The 12,906-nt window shown below is 37.8% G+C and overlaps 1 protein-coding gene and 1 long non-coding RNA gene across 3 annotated transcripts in view; one reads left to right on the top strand and one right to left on the bottom strand.

The window, feature by feature from the left end:
• Positions 1-5,324: 5,324 nt before the first annotated feature.
• Positions 5,325-12,906, top strand: part of si:dkey-11f4.7 (piezo-type mechanosensitive ion channel component 2) — a 33,599-nt gene continuing 26,017 nt past the window's right edge. Inside the window, exons 1-12 of the mRNA XM_034695502.1 lie at positions 5,325-5,414; positions 8,098-8,199; positions 8,377-8,422; positions 8,617-8,776; positions 8,855-9,068; positions 9,199-9,412; positions 9,652-9,817; positions 10,120-10,218; positions 10,472-10,513; positions 10,641-10,773; positions 10,968-11,116; positions 12,443-12,709. Of these exons, the coding sequence (XP_034551393.1) occupies positions 5,408-5,414; positions 8,098-8,199; positions 8,377-8,422; positions 8,617-8,776; positions 8,855-9,068; positions 9,199-9,412; positions 9,652-9,817; positions 10,120-10,218; positions 10,472-10,513; positions 10,641-10,773; positions 10,968-11,116; positions 12,443-12,709 (1,599 nt within the window). The 5' untranslated portion in view covers positions 5,325-5,407. The remainder of the gene's footprint in view (positions 5,415-8,097; positions 8,200-8,376; positions 8,423-8,616; positions 8,777-8,854; positions 9,069-9,198; positions 9,413-9,651; positions 9,818-10,119; positions 10,219-10,471; positions 10,514-10,640; positions 10,774-10,967; positions 11,117-12,442; positions 12,710-12,906) is intronic.
• On the bottom strand, positions 8,350-12,692 carry LOC117821315. 2 transcript variants are annotated; one of them, XR_004632943.1, is made up of 5 exons: positions 12,461-12,692; positions 11,925-12,041; positions 10,089-10,193; positions 9,221-9,420; positions 8,350-9,011 (listed from the first exon to the last, which is right to left on the bottom strand). It is a non-coding gene; the product is annotated as an uncharacterized LOC117821315 (long non-coding RNA). The 2 variants fall into 2 exon arrangements; XR_004632942.1 differs by lacking the exon at positions 11,925-12,041.

The following is a 12,906-nucleotide window of genomic DNA, read 5'->3' on the forward strand; positions in this document are numbered from 1 at the left end:
AATCTACTGCTAGTGATGCTTTTGATAATTAACAGCTCACTAACCCTAAACTTAGGAGTCATCTGGCAAAAAGAAAGGTAGAAAACTTCTCACATATTCTGTTTTCAAGGTTTTATTTGAAAGTTAGCTACTATTTTTGTCGATATTTTTTACTATAATGGGTAAAATGTACTATTTTTAGATAACTTAAAAATAATAAACACTTTGGAGGACATCTCACGACCCCCCATTTGTATCTCGCGACCCTCCAGGGGGTCCCTAAATTGTTGCAGCTTCAAATTCTGCAATAGATCATCTCCTCAATTAATCATACACATACTATTGGTTTTGTTCACTTTAAAACCCCACCTCCTTTAATAAAATAAACAATTTACCTAAACAATCAGCCCCCGATCAAAGTCCCAAGTCTTGTCTAGAGTCTTATTCAATAAAATGATTAGGTTAAATTATGTCTGATCTGATTTATTGTGTACTTTTCTCTATGATGACTTATTGATAGATTTATCATGACATATAAATGAGAAGATACTTTTCTTATTTGAATTTAGCTACCGCACTCACCAGCCTGTAAAAGCCTAACGAACCACCACTATAATATGAAAAAGCTGTCCATGTACACAGGGAGGTTTGTTTGTAGTCTTTTGTAAACAAAGGATGGGATAGGCAGTGACACAGAAAAATAAACATTTTTATGTGAACATTTAACAAGCTTCACTAGATTATCTGGACAAATAGAATTTTTCCAAAGTTTGAATACAATTATTTTTCCTAAAATTAATTTGGCAAAATGCAAGCTTCATATGAGTCACCAGGGCAAGAGGGCACCTTTATTGCTATTGAGTGTGTTGGACGATAGGTGGCAGCAGTCATCTTAATCTGACTAAAGATCAAGGGGTTCATCTTTGGTTAAAAAGTCATCCAAAACTACAGCATAACCTTCATCCATTAAAGAATGTGAAAAAATACCTCATTGCAAGTTTTAACCAACAACACTCACTTACATATAGGGTGCTATTTGTAAAGTTGTGCACACTGAAAATAACAGCAACAATTCTCCACATTTGGCACTTTAATGTCTTAAAAATATAGTGTGAATTTTTAAAAGTCACTTTTTTATCACATTTAGAGCAATATATGTGAGGTTTTACACATTCAATTTTTTTGTGACAAATATATTTAAGCTAAAATCACATTTAAATCCAAATGCAAAGATTTAACATTTAACATTTATATTTAACAATTAAAATTTATATTTATATTTAACAATTTGATTTATATTCAACATTTATATCTAACATTAAACATTTGGATTTAACAGTGATTTTAAATTAAATATATTTGTCACAACAAAATAAAATGTGGAAAAGATCACAAATTTTGCCCTAAAAAAGTGACTTTTAAAAATTCACACTACGTTTTTATGATGTTTTGGAGCTAAATGTGGAGAAAAGCTGCTGTTATGTGCACAACTTTACAAATGGCACCCATAGTTACAAGTGTTATAGTGACAATACTGAATTGGATACAAATACACACATGTATCTTTCCATTGCATTGCATTATAATGACAATGTGGTGCCATTCATCCCTGATGTAAAAAAAAACTGATTATCATTCATCAGTATGATGTCTGTCTATAGTGTCAAGTTATTCCCAATTGTAACAAACATTTAAATGTTATATCAGGGACTAAAAAGTGTTACTGCAACCATATATTGACAAGACTACTCTTGTTTTATTTTCCCTCTCTGGTTAAAATGGGTTCATCTATTTCCTTTACTTTTTATGACTTAAGAAAAAAACCTTGCATCCTGTGACCTGGGACTCCACCCAAATCCATAGCCAGGACAAATGGCAGGACAGAAGGCCAGGTTGGCATGGTTTGTCGTAGTAACATGAAAACTGAAATGCATCTGTGAGGGGACTAAAAGCTTTGGCGAGCTCATTCTTTGAATCCCCCGGTTGTCCTTTGGGTTTTGTGGTTGGCTTTATAGGGAGTGTAATTCTGACCTGGTGCTCTCCAGCGCTTCTGGCCAAATCGGTGTAAATCCCTGAGGAGCAGCCTCCCATCTGTTCGGCTAACATTAAATACTGCCACACCTCTTCTCTGCTTTCTTGCTGAGCATATAAATATAATATATGAATCAGATGAGTCACACAAATAGTCAACTTGCCTTGTAAGACTTTAACTAAAAACTTAAACTTCACTAGCACTTTAAGCCAAGTGATAACTTTAAGGCTTAAATAAGAATCTTCCTTGTGTGCACATCAATATTCATTCAGCACACTTCTGTGCTTGTTTGGCTTGTAAACTGTAAACACACATTTTAACATGAAGCCAGTGACACAAAGCATATGTTTCACTTTAAATATGAAAATACTGGCTAATGCATTCCCTTTGTTGTAGTGAATCCTTAGTATTCTCAGAAATACTCCATATTGCATTTTCATACTCTGAAACTTTATTTCACTGAAGGTGGAGAAGAGAGGCTGGCAAATACTGTCTATAATGAAAGGAACAGATGTATGACTTTTTAAGTAGCAGTTAAACATTATCCAGCATTCTGCAAAACAAGAGCGTTTTTAAGACTTTACAAAACTTAAGAGTGTCACACCCACTTTGACTCTGACTAACACATTTTGACCATAATCCAAGACAATTGAGAACTTCACGTATGATTTCCTTATCTTGTTTTTTGTCTCATGAATAAACACACACACACACACACACACACACACACACACACACACACACACACACACACACACACACACACACACACACACACACACACACACACACATGCACATTTTCCTTCAACATCACCACCTAAGACCCACACATTGGCTCTCAGCTCTTGTTAACTGCACTGTCATGAAATTCAAGCGGCTTACTCAGCACTCATTGTTATCATGATCAATTTAGAACTGCTGCTGAGGAGTAATTGAGTGTATTTCCTTTTGTTGAGTTAGAGTTTATCTGCCCGCAGATGAGTGTCATCTTTGATAAATTTTACTTTAGTTAAACAGGTTACCATTCTCTAGATTATTTGTGGCATTATGATGATTAAACAGGAATGATACAAGTTAGATATCATTGTATTGTGAGCATATTTGTAAAATTCTAAAAAAAGAAACCCCACTGAAGCAATTTTTAGACCACGAGTTGCAGCTTTTGTCTCACACTTGAATTCTTTGGATATTCATTTATGCTTAAATTTATGTATCAACCTTGTTTTGTTAACACTAACTCCCATAACTCAGCTGATTACAACATAAGCATTTCACAGAAACACTCTTATCTCAGAGTGAATGTCCTCAAACTCAATGACCATAGATTAACAAAATTATAGAAGGACTTACGGTACAAAACAGAATAATCATATATTTTGCACCTGAAAATTAAATAGACTGTACAGCATTCAATGCATGGAATTAGTTTTTAATTAGTAGCACACTTTTTGTATGAAAATGTCTGTTAGTGGTCATAAAATAACACTAAATCACTTTTTGAAATTCACTCTTGGAGTCATTTTAAAGGCAAAGTCAAAGCTATCATTAAAACTGGAGTATGTCACAATTTTTTTCATGTGAATAAAACTGTAATTTAATACACAACATCATATTAGAAAGAGGATGGTGCAGTTTCCCCTTATGTTCTATAGTAAAGTTAATGTTTTTGTTCATCTCAGCCCTCGCATTGATCATTCCTCTGTAGTCACACCAGCTCTTAATGGCCTAACAGCCATGAATATTAGATACACTTCCCTTCACCCCACAGGGCAAATATGATGAGCCAGGCTGACGCGGCTGTGCAGAAACAAACACAGTACTGTATATTTGTCTGGGTTTCAGAAATCAACAAATTAGACTGTGGGCTTGATGTATTCTGTGAATGCATACAAAGATGCTGGCATGTAACTGTAGAAACTTACACAACACAAAAAAGGCTTTTAGGTCCAATCCCAGTCGGAGTCTTCACAATATAGTGTGTAAAAAGACATCACATGTCACTGTTGTTTCTTGGTCCCGATTCATGTATTATTGGGGGCATGTTTTTCAGTCATGAAATATCAATATTCTCCTGAGTGAGATTAGGTTCATTATGAGCATAGTAGCAGAGATGCTAGGTTACAGCCCATTATGTCTGAGAGAGAGATAGAGAGAGAGAGAGAGAGAGAGAGAGAGAGAGGTGAGGAGGGAAGGAGGGTGTGACAGAGACACAGGCAAAGAGTGGAGGGAATCATCATCATCACACAGTTTTAAATGAAGATTCTCCTCTCGCCACATTTTTGGTCAGTGGATGTACATCATCTCTGTCTGGTTAAAGAGAGTGCTGGATTTAAACTCTATTTTCACTGCTGTATTCCGGATGTTTTGACCGAGGCTGCTCACATTTTCCTCTGAGAAATGTGCGAGCAGGTTAGACTTCCCCTCTACAGTTCTGAGGCATTCACACATTTGTGCGGACATCAAGAGGGTGATAGTGTCTGAAGGAGCAGTGTCAGTGTCCCCCGAAACAGAAGAGACATGGCGGGGGACCTTGTGGTTGGGATGGTGTATAACTTACTACTACCACTGTTACTGCTGACCGGTGAGTTGATGTTAAATTAAATTATTATGTTAAATGATTGTATTAAATTCTAATATACTTTCAGATCTTATAATAAGAATTAAGATCAGAGTAAGGAGAATCCGTAGGTGTTGAGTGAAGTGGCAGAAGTGGAAAATTCCAACTTAATCAAACAATGTGTACTGCACTTTTTTGAACAGCTTCTACATTTTTTAACAAACATCTAGATATATTGGCTAAATTACAGGACATATTTATGGCACATCTTCAATTTTGAATGCAAAGTTATTGAACGAATGTCACTTATTTGAATAGTCTAAAACAATACGACTCAAGCACATATGAAATGTTATTTGATATTCTTACTTAGTGTATAGGAGCAACTTTAATGACTGAATTCCCCCCTGGGATAAATAAAGTATTTCTGATTCTAATTATTAAAGACGCAGTGAAAGTATGCAGTGACATGAATTTAAGGTTTAGTGTGAAACAGCAAACTTTATTGAGTCATCCATGGTAAATTTGCATGGCAATATCGATAATGTAGTTAGTATTACAAATGCTTGTATTACTTGTATTTTTCCTTCCGTATTACTTTAGATTTTGGTTGTAGAAGAAAGAATACTGAGGGGTCGCATTTTCTGGTTAGGTGATGATGTAGAAAAGTTCTTTATGTGTATCAATGGATGAATCAAGAATTTATCTTGAGATGGATAAAGAGTGTCATGTTCTTTTCCCGTCTCAGCTTCTTCGTTCCGCTACAATGGTCTGTCAGTTGTGTATTTCCTGTTCTTGCTCACCTTACCACTGCTGCCAACCCCCACCCTGGTTACCATGAAAGGTGAGATAATTCCACAGGTTTTGTAGTTAATCAGTTACATAGCCCTGATGCTTAATTATACACCTGTCTGTCCCTTCAGTGTAGGATGATCAAATTCAGTTTGGAGCAAGGTTCAAGGTTCAAGGTTCAAGGTTCAAGGTTCAAGGTTCACTTTATTGTCATTCAGTCACATTTAAAAACATGAAACTCCAACATGAGCAACAAATGTTCCTGTCCCCTACTCTTGTGGTAGCATAGAGAAAGTTAGATCCAAAAATTCATGTAGAATTACCTACATACTTATATACTAATATAGATTTAAAAATCCATTTGTTTACTGATCTTTCTTTGCAGTTTTACAGACCTAGGTTTTACATATTGGTCAACATGCATGTTTAAACAAACATTATGTGTTCCGATATTTCCAAAACCTGTAGATAGACTTGTGGATTAAGAGATGTTACAAAAGTTATTTCAAATCAGTCATAAATTGTTCTGCCGAAGACTGTCAAACAACAAGAGAAAAGGGCAGAGATGATGCAGGATAGACAATATTGAAATAGTAGAAAACAGTGGGCGTGTGTGTGTGTGTGTGTGTGTGTGTGTGTGTGTGTGTGTGTGTGTGTGTGTGTGTGCAAGTGCTCTATATTGATCACTGAATGCTGATGAATTAAAGTTTCTGCACCCCTCCCTCAAACTACTTTGTAAAGAGGATGCGGTTTGAATGGGAAAATCAATTATACATAACTTGGTAATTACAGTGAGGAATTAAAAGATGTGATGTCAGCATTCTGACAGCATTTTTTCTTCCACTTTACATCCCTTCATCTAAAAACTGTTTGCCTTTCACCCTCTTTGAAAGCTTCATGGAACCCACAGTGGTCTTCATCTCTCTAATATGATCCTACTCCCCTTGGGCTAAGTGGTCAAGTGTGTGTATATCCTGTGTGTGAATCATAGGTTTATGCTCATCCATCTATATACTTGGGGAGTGTGTATGTGTGTGTGCAGGGAGGGTAGAGGGTAGGAGAGAGGTATAAGTGAAACAAAGCTTTTAGTAAAAACCCTAAATATCGACAGCACACTTGCACACTCAGCTAAAGTTGAGCTACATCAGCTATTATTGCTTTTTGTCTCCAACGTCTTGATTACATGCATCAAACTATACTGAGACAAACTGATGCCTCTGATTGAAACTACAAAATGAATCATTGAGCTACACTTTTATTCAATTCTCATCTTAAACAAAAACAGACACATTTATGTTACATCTTGATGTGCTCATCTCACACAAACACAATTTTTAATGCATTTTTTAATAGGTGCAGACTACATTCGGTTATTTATTGTTTAGACCTGCTTTAAAGTTATTGTTTTTTAAGTTATATTTTTGAGTCATTTTTACCTTTATTGCTTTATTTGATAGGAAAGCTGGAGAGAGACAGGAAATGTGGGGAAAAGAGAGTGGGGGAAGACTTGCAGCAAATGGTAGTCGAACCTGCGACAGCTGGGACTATAGGCTCTATATATGGGGTGGGCGCTAAGACCACCAATGGCACCCCAGCTTTAGTTTTTTAGTTTTTGACAGGTTATCAGAAAAGTCCATTAAATTCTGATGCCTTCAAATTGTATAGAAAAGCAAAACAGCCAATCAGCTGGAAGACTGACTATTCTCATGAAGCCATATTGTCATAGCTAACTGCCACCAAGCTAACAGCACAACAGCACACAAAAACACACAGAAAATGCCTTTCAGAAGTAGACTGTTTAAAGAAGACAACTATCATTGTTTGTATTGTCCCAAAGCCAAAAGGACCACAGAACAGTGGCCACCAACTAGCTTATCATCAGATTGTTAGCATGTCGATGTTGGCCCTAAAAGTTGCCCTGTGCCTTCCAAAGCCTTACAGCGTGGTTGTTAGTGCTGGTGTATCCTCAAATGAACTTCAGCAAATGTTCTTTTCCTGCACCAAGCGTTAAGTTGACACCCTAGCGGGCCCTTGAAAAAATGCATTACACAACACTCATGCACTGCCATCAACATCCAGCTTACATTCTGTGTGTAGCTTTGACTTTGAAAAAAAAACCCTCAAAACTTAAGCTTGAGTATTCCATCTGTATAGCAAGAGAATAGACATACTATACCTCTATTTTACTGGCTCATTGTTTTATAAAAGTTCCCTGATGGATACAGAATCTGATCCATTTTATAATATTGCAGTCGAGATGAAAAATTTCTACTGAAAGCAAAAGTCTTAAAGAAAAGTGCTAATTTGTTAACCCATCACTTTCATAAAAGAGATCATAATCATTTGATTCTATGTGTGTCTGTATGTGTGTATCAGCAGATCTCAGTCAAAGCTCACATATTTGGAGTCACCCTCTATTATTATTGGTTCATTTATGGTTGTCATTTCCTTCATGACAGGTAAATGTTATAACTGAGTTTGTGAACAACTACAAACACAAGGGTCACACAAGCCCAACTTTTAGAGCTCTTTAAATACTTTCTATTTAGTCCTAAATGTTGAATCTAAGCTCATAAAATAAGCATGTGCTGTTCAAGTTTAGAGGATGAGATTTTAGCTAAGCAAACCATGTAATTTACAATTTTCTCCAGTTTAATAAAGGCATTTTTTAAAAGTTAGTTTGTTAATCATCACTCCTGCCTCAACTTGTTTCAACCATTTTCCTCTCTACTCAGGTAGAACAGGTCAGTTCTTGAGGCTGATCATCTACACCAGTCTAACCCTCCTGACCCTGCAGTGCTTCATGCAGATCCCCTTTGCCTACATACCTCCACATGGTAACAAATGACTTCTTCAAATGACCAGTTATTTGTGTTACTTGACATATCAGCAGTTCCCTAGACTGATTTCAAAGAAGTATTGGTTGTATATTTTTTGACTTGTCAATTTGTGAAACTTTTCTTATTTGATGAAACTTTGCTCACAGCTTGATGACTATGTTTTTTATTTAACAGTCAGTGGGTTCTGGGAAGATCTCCTCTACCACTTAGGGATTGTAAGGTATGAGAATGCACTTACATTAGTAGTCATATATTTACAACACAGAATCTTCAAATTACACTCTCTTAAATCTAAATCAAGGCTCAACTTACGGAGGCTTAAAACACTTTGTTTCAAATAAATTTCCTCCAATTCATTTCCATAGAAAGAAAATAAATCAGTGGAGCTCAAACCCATGAATGTGTTTTTTTCAGATTCAGCTCGGTTGATGCTGGAAATGTTGTGCGTCTTCTGGCTCCAGATGTAGGCCTCCTGTTTGCCTCCCTTTTCATACTCAGACTGTGCAAAAAATTACTACGCCATGTGCCACAAGTCAGTCTCCACGAAAATGGCATACAGCCGTCTGACCCTGAGGTAACAAATCAACTGTTGTAAAACACAATATGCTAAGAATGCATTATGGTACCAATCTGATTTTAATTGATCTGACAGGAAGTGGAAACAACTGAAACTGAGTCTGAGGACGGAAGCGACACAGAGGGCTCCTCCTTTGACAGCTCAGATGAGACCACTATACCGGTTCAGACAGGTCCACCTCAGTTTGTCCAGAAGCTGATAGTGTTTGCAGCTGGGCTGAGGCTGCTGCTGTCTGCAATCATGAACACAGCAGGGCAAGTAGTGGTGACTTTGCTGCTTGGGCTTGCAGGTAAAAAACAGCAGTGTATGCGAGAGCACAGGTTTATTTATTGATTCAAATAGTAATTCAACTTATTCTGTCATTGATCTATTAATCTGTGTTTGTGTGTGTGTGTGTGTGTGGGTGTGTGTGTGTGCAGGTATCACGCTGCCCTCCCTCACCTCAGGTGTATATTTCGGGGTGTTTATTGGGCTGGTTTGGTGGTGGGTTTTCAGTCGTTCCATCAGCTTGCTACTCTTCAGCTCCCTATGTGTGATGATGGCCATCTTCAGCGGAGGGCATCTGTTGGCTCTGTACCTCTACCAGCTGCCCCTGTCCCAGCAGCTTGTGCCACCAGAGGATGTCTACGCCAGGTGTGGAACTTATTAGAAAATATAATGAGACACCAATTTTGTGCTTGAATACCAGGTATCAGAGGTGTCACGTTAGTTTCAGTCTTGCAACCCTTTCCGAAGTCTGTGTTAATCTTTTGAACTCCTTTTAAACATCACTACATATTAACTTATACTGTATTCACTGCTGTGCCTTCTCTCAAACCTCACTCCGTCTCACTTATATTCTAATTTAGTTTTTCCTCCCCCACCTCTCTCAGGTTGTTTGGCATGACTGGAGTAATAAGGACAAACAGCTCAGACCCGCATGTTATTGGTCTACACCCACACGTCACCTGGCCTGACTTCGTCAACCCTTTGGTTTTACTACTGCTTTATTACACACTGGTGGCTCTGCTGCACAAATGGGTCCACATAACGGAGGAGGTTTGTGTGAGTGTGTTTACCAACTTGTCAAGAAATATTATATAGGCATGTGTGAGTAAGATGAGTCATGTTGCTACTTCCTCTTTATATATGGTTACACATACAATGAATTAGTATTATTCTACTACTGCTCCTAGTTTTTCACCTGTACTACAGTGTATTGCTACAAGCTCTGAAATTAGTGGTAATAATCCTGCTTTTAGCACTACTTAACATATAACTCCCAAAAAAACTTTCGTATTGCTAACAATGACTAACAATATTAACTTACGTGACAAGCTGTTAATAGCTATTTTTTGCAGGACACCGTTGCTGGTGAAGAAACTGAGAGTCCATTAGAAAGTCCAGAGGCTCCTCCAAGCTTCTCCAGGGTCATCTACATCTCAGGAGATAAGCAAGAGGTAAAATACAAACATGTATGCTTTTCCTGATTTTTTTCTTTGAATATTGTTAATGTATTATGCCAATCATCAATACTAATGCCCTACCATTCTGCTTATTGTTAGTCTTCCAGATAAAAATGTTAACATCTGTAAACAGTACACTTATAAATCATTCCAGCCTACACAAGTCAGCATTTGTTTCCTTCCATGTAACCTATTTTATATTTAACATCTTATGTTCCATCAATCTAAGATTATCTTTATTTATTAGCTTTTAAGCAGCACAGATGATGAAACCTACCTCCCTGATGAGGTGAGTTATTTTACTGCTCATGAAGTTTAGTGTTATTGATTCAAGATGAATCATGTATGACAGATGTGCTTTAACTGACAGATATGTAAATACTTGTTTAAATGTATGTTGTGCTCTCTTTCCCCAGCCAATGATTTTAATGACAGAGACTGCTTGGCAAGATGTCCATGCAAACGACCTGGGATCTTTGTTACCAGGGACGGGGTACACAAACTGTTATTCTCCACCACAGTATGACGACAAAGACTCCCCATCGCATGGTAATCTTTACAATGAATTCTCTTAACACATAACCTCAACATGAAAAATACATGCTTTCAATTACTTTGTATATATCTATTTTATGTGTGGTTATCCTGAACCCCAGTAACCAATCCATTAAAACTAGCTATCAGTGGTTTGAGTCTGTTTACATCTGACTTAATCTGAAACTTTTTCTTTCCCTTGGGCTTAGAGACAAGAAGCGAGAAAGAAATGGGAGAGGAGTCTGAGGTAAAGTTGGAGACGGAGACATCCCCTCCTCCCACAGGCCCAAGTGGCCTGGTCATCTTTGGACAGTTACTGCAAAAACACAGCTATGTCAGCGCCCTCATCATCATGATGGTACACAATGCTAACATTTAATTACGAAGGTTTTTAGATTGTGTGAAAAGTCTTTCAATATCCATGACTGTGACAATCAGACTGGAGGTATGGAGAGAAGAAATACATGTGAAGGAAAATTTGTTCTGGCTTAGCTTAGCATAGCATGTAGAGTTGCCACCCATCCCATTTTGCCCAGAATTGTTCTCTTTTTTTCACCAGCAGTCCCGGGAAAACAAAAATATCTACCGGGACACAATTTGTCCCGTTTTTGGGGGAAAATGCAAAAACCTCATCTCATTTACTTCGTTCTGTAGTCTAGAAAGGTCCCCCGTGCTTCTGCCGATATTTAAAATTGTCTTGTTTAAAATTGTCCCGTCTATGCGTTCGTCACACACGGGCGCCCTAGCAATCAAAGCGGCTCAAACAGGGAGGGAAACTTGACTGAAGAGAGACAGTAACTTGACTGAAGAGAGACAGTAAGCTGAATTGACTGATGTACTCCACCCTGAGGTGGAAGGAGATGGAGCAAAAACATGCAAGCCAGCACGAAAAAAACCCCGATGTACTAGTTACAATCCTGACTGGGCGACACTGTCAGAGTTTGAATGGTATGGCCGACCCAGGGATACAATTTTTCCGCCACATGCGTTTTGTGTCCAGCAAAAATCTCTGTTAATTATGAAGGGAAAAACGCATTGGAAATCCAAGCGAAAACAAAAAAGCATCAAGCTGTGGTATCAAACAAGCAAAGACAGGCAGCCTTTGCAACTTCTATGACCAAAAAAGGTTCACCAGAAGAAGACAAGATAGCAGTGGCAGAGCTTACCAGTGTCCTATGTCCGAATTTAATGATCATTTGGTCAGTCTGAACTGGTAATAGTAGCCGAACCCTCCCAAACAATTGGTCGAGTGTCCCTTTTTTCACAAATCCAAGGTGGCAACCCTATTAGCATGCAACAAGCAAAGCACTCTTGATAACATATCAGACAATAAAAAGTAGAATAAGAGCTTTATATAAATTAAATACATATAATAAATATAATTTAAATATTTATACATTGCAATGCGCCTTTAATCTTCATTGCAGCTGTTAATTAACTTTATTTAACAAAGTGAATACATGTCTTTAACTGTAAAACACTGTCAGAGTAAATTCTAGCTAGCTGAAATATCCATGCTAACGAGCCAGAGGATTAATGAGTTAGTATGTAGTACGTAGCATTGCAATTATTAACCTACAGGAAGTTTAAAAAAGACGTACTCGTTCCTTAGACACATATTTTTGCCAGTGTAGTTTATCATCTCACATTATTTAATTTGTGTTTATAAAAAAAATATTTGTAGGTATGGAGTATCACATACAACAACTGGCTGACTTTCGCCCTGCTGGTGTGGTCCTGTATCATTTGGATGATGAGAGACCGACGTCGTTACGCCATGATGTCAGCCCCCTTCCTCGCTATCTACGGCACCGTCCTGCTGGGGCTTGGATTTCTGAGTGGGCTCCGTCTGAGCCGGAGCGAGTTGTATCCTGGACTCCCCCCAGCTGTGATAGTGGACTTTGACCTGAACAGCTACCACCCTGCCCCCTGTGTTCACCTGGGAGCTAAGGTGAGGCGGGAAAGGTTTTAAAGGATCATAAGTGCCTTGAAGAAAACTTGATGTTGAAATCACATTTGATAATATGCTAAAGAAAGTATGAATAACAAAAACTGTGTATTGTTAACCCAACCATTATTTAATTTTGTTAATAGCCCAAACAGTTCTGGGTGCTGTGATAACTAAAGGGAAGTCAACAATCCCCATGT

This window comes from Notolabrus celidotus, chromosome 11 (genome assembly GCF_009762535.1).
Source record: "Notolabrus celidotus isolate fNotCel1 chromosome 11, fNotCel1.pri, whole genome shotgun sequence".
NCBI classification, from domain to species: Eukaryota; Metazoa; Chordata; class Actinopteri; order Labriformes; family Labridae; genus Notolabrus; species Notolabrus celidotus.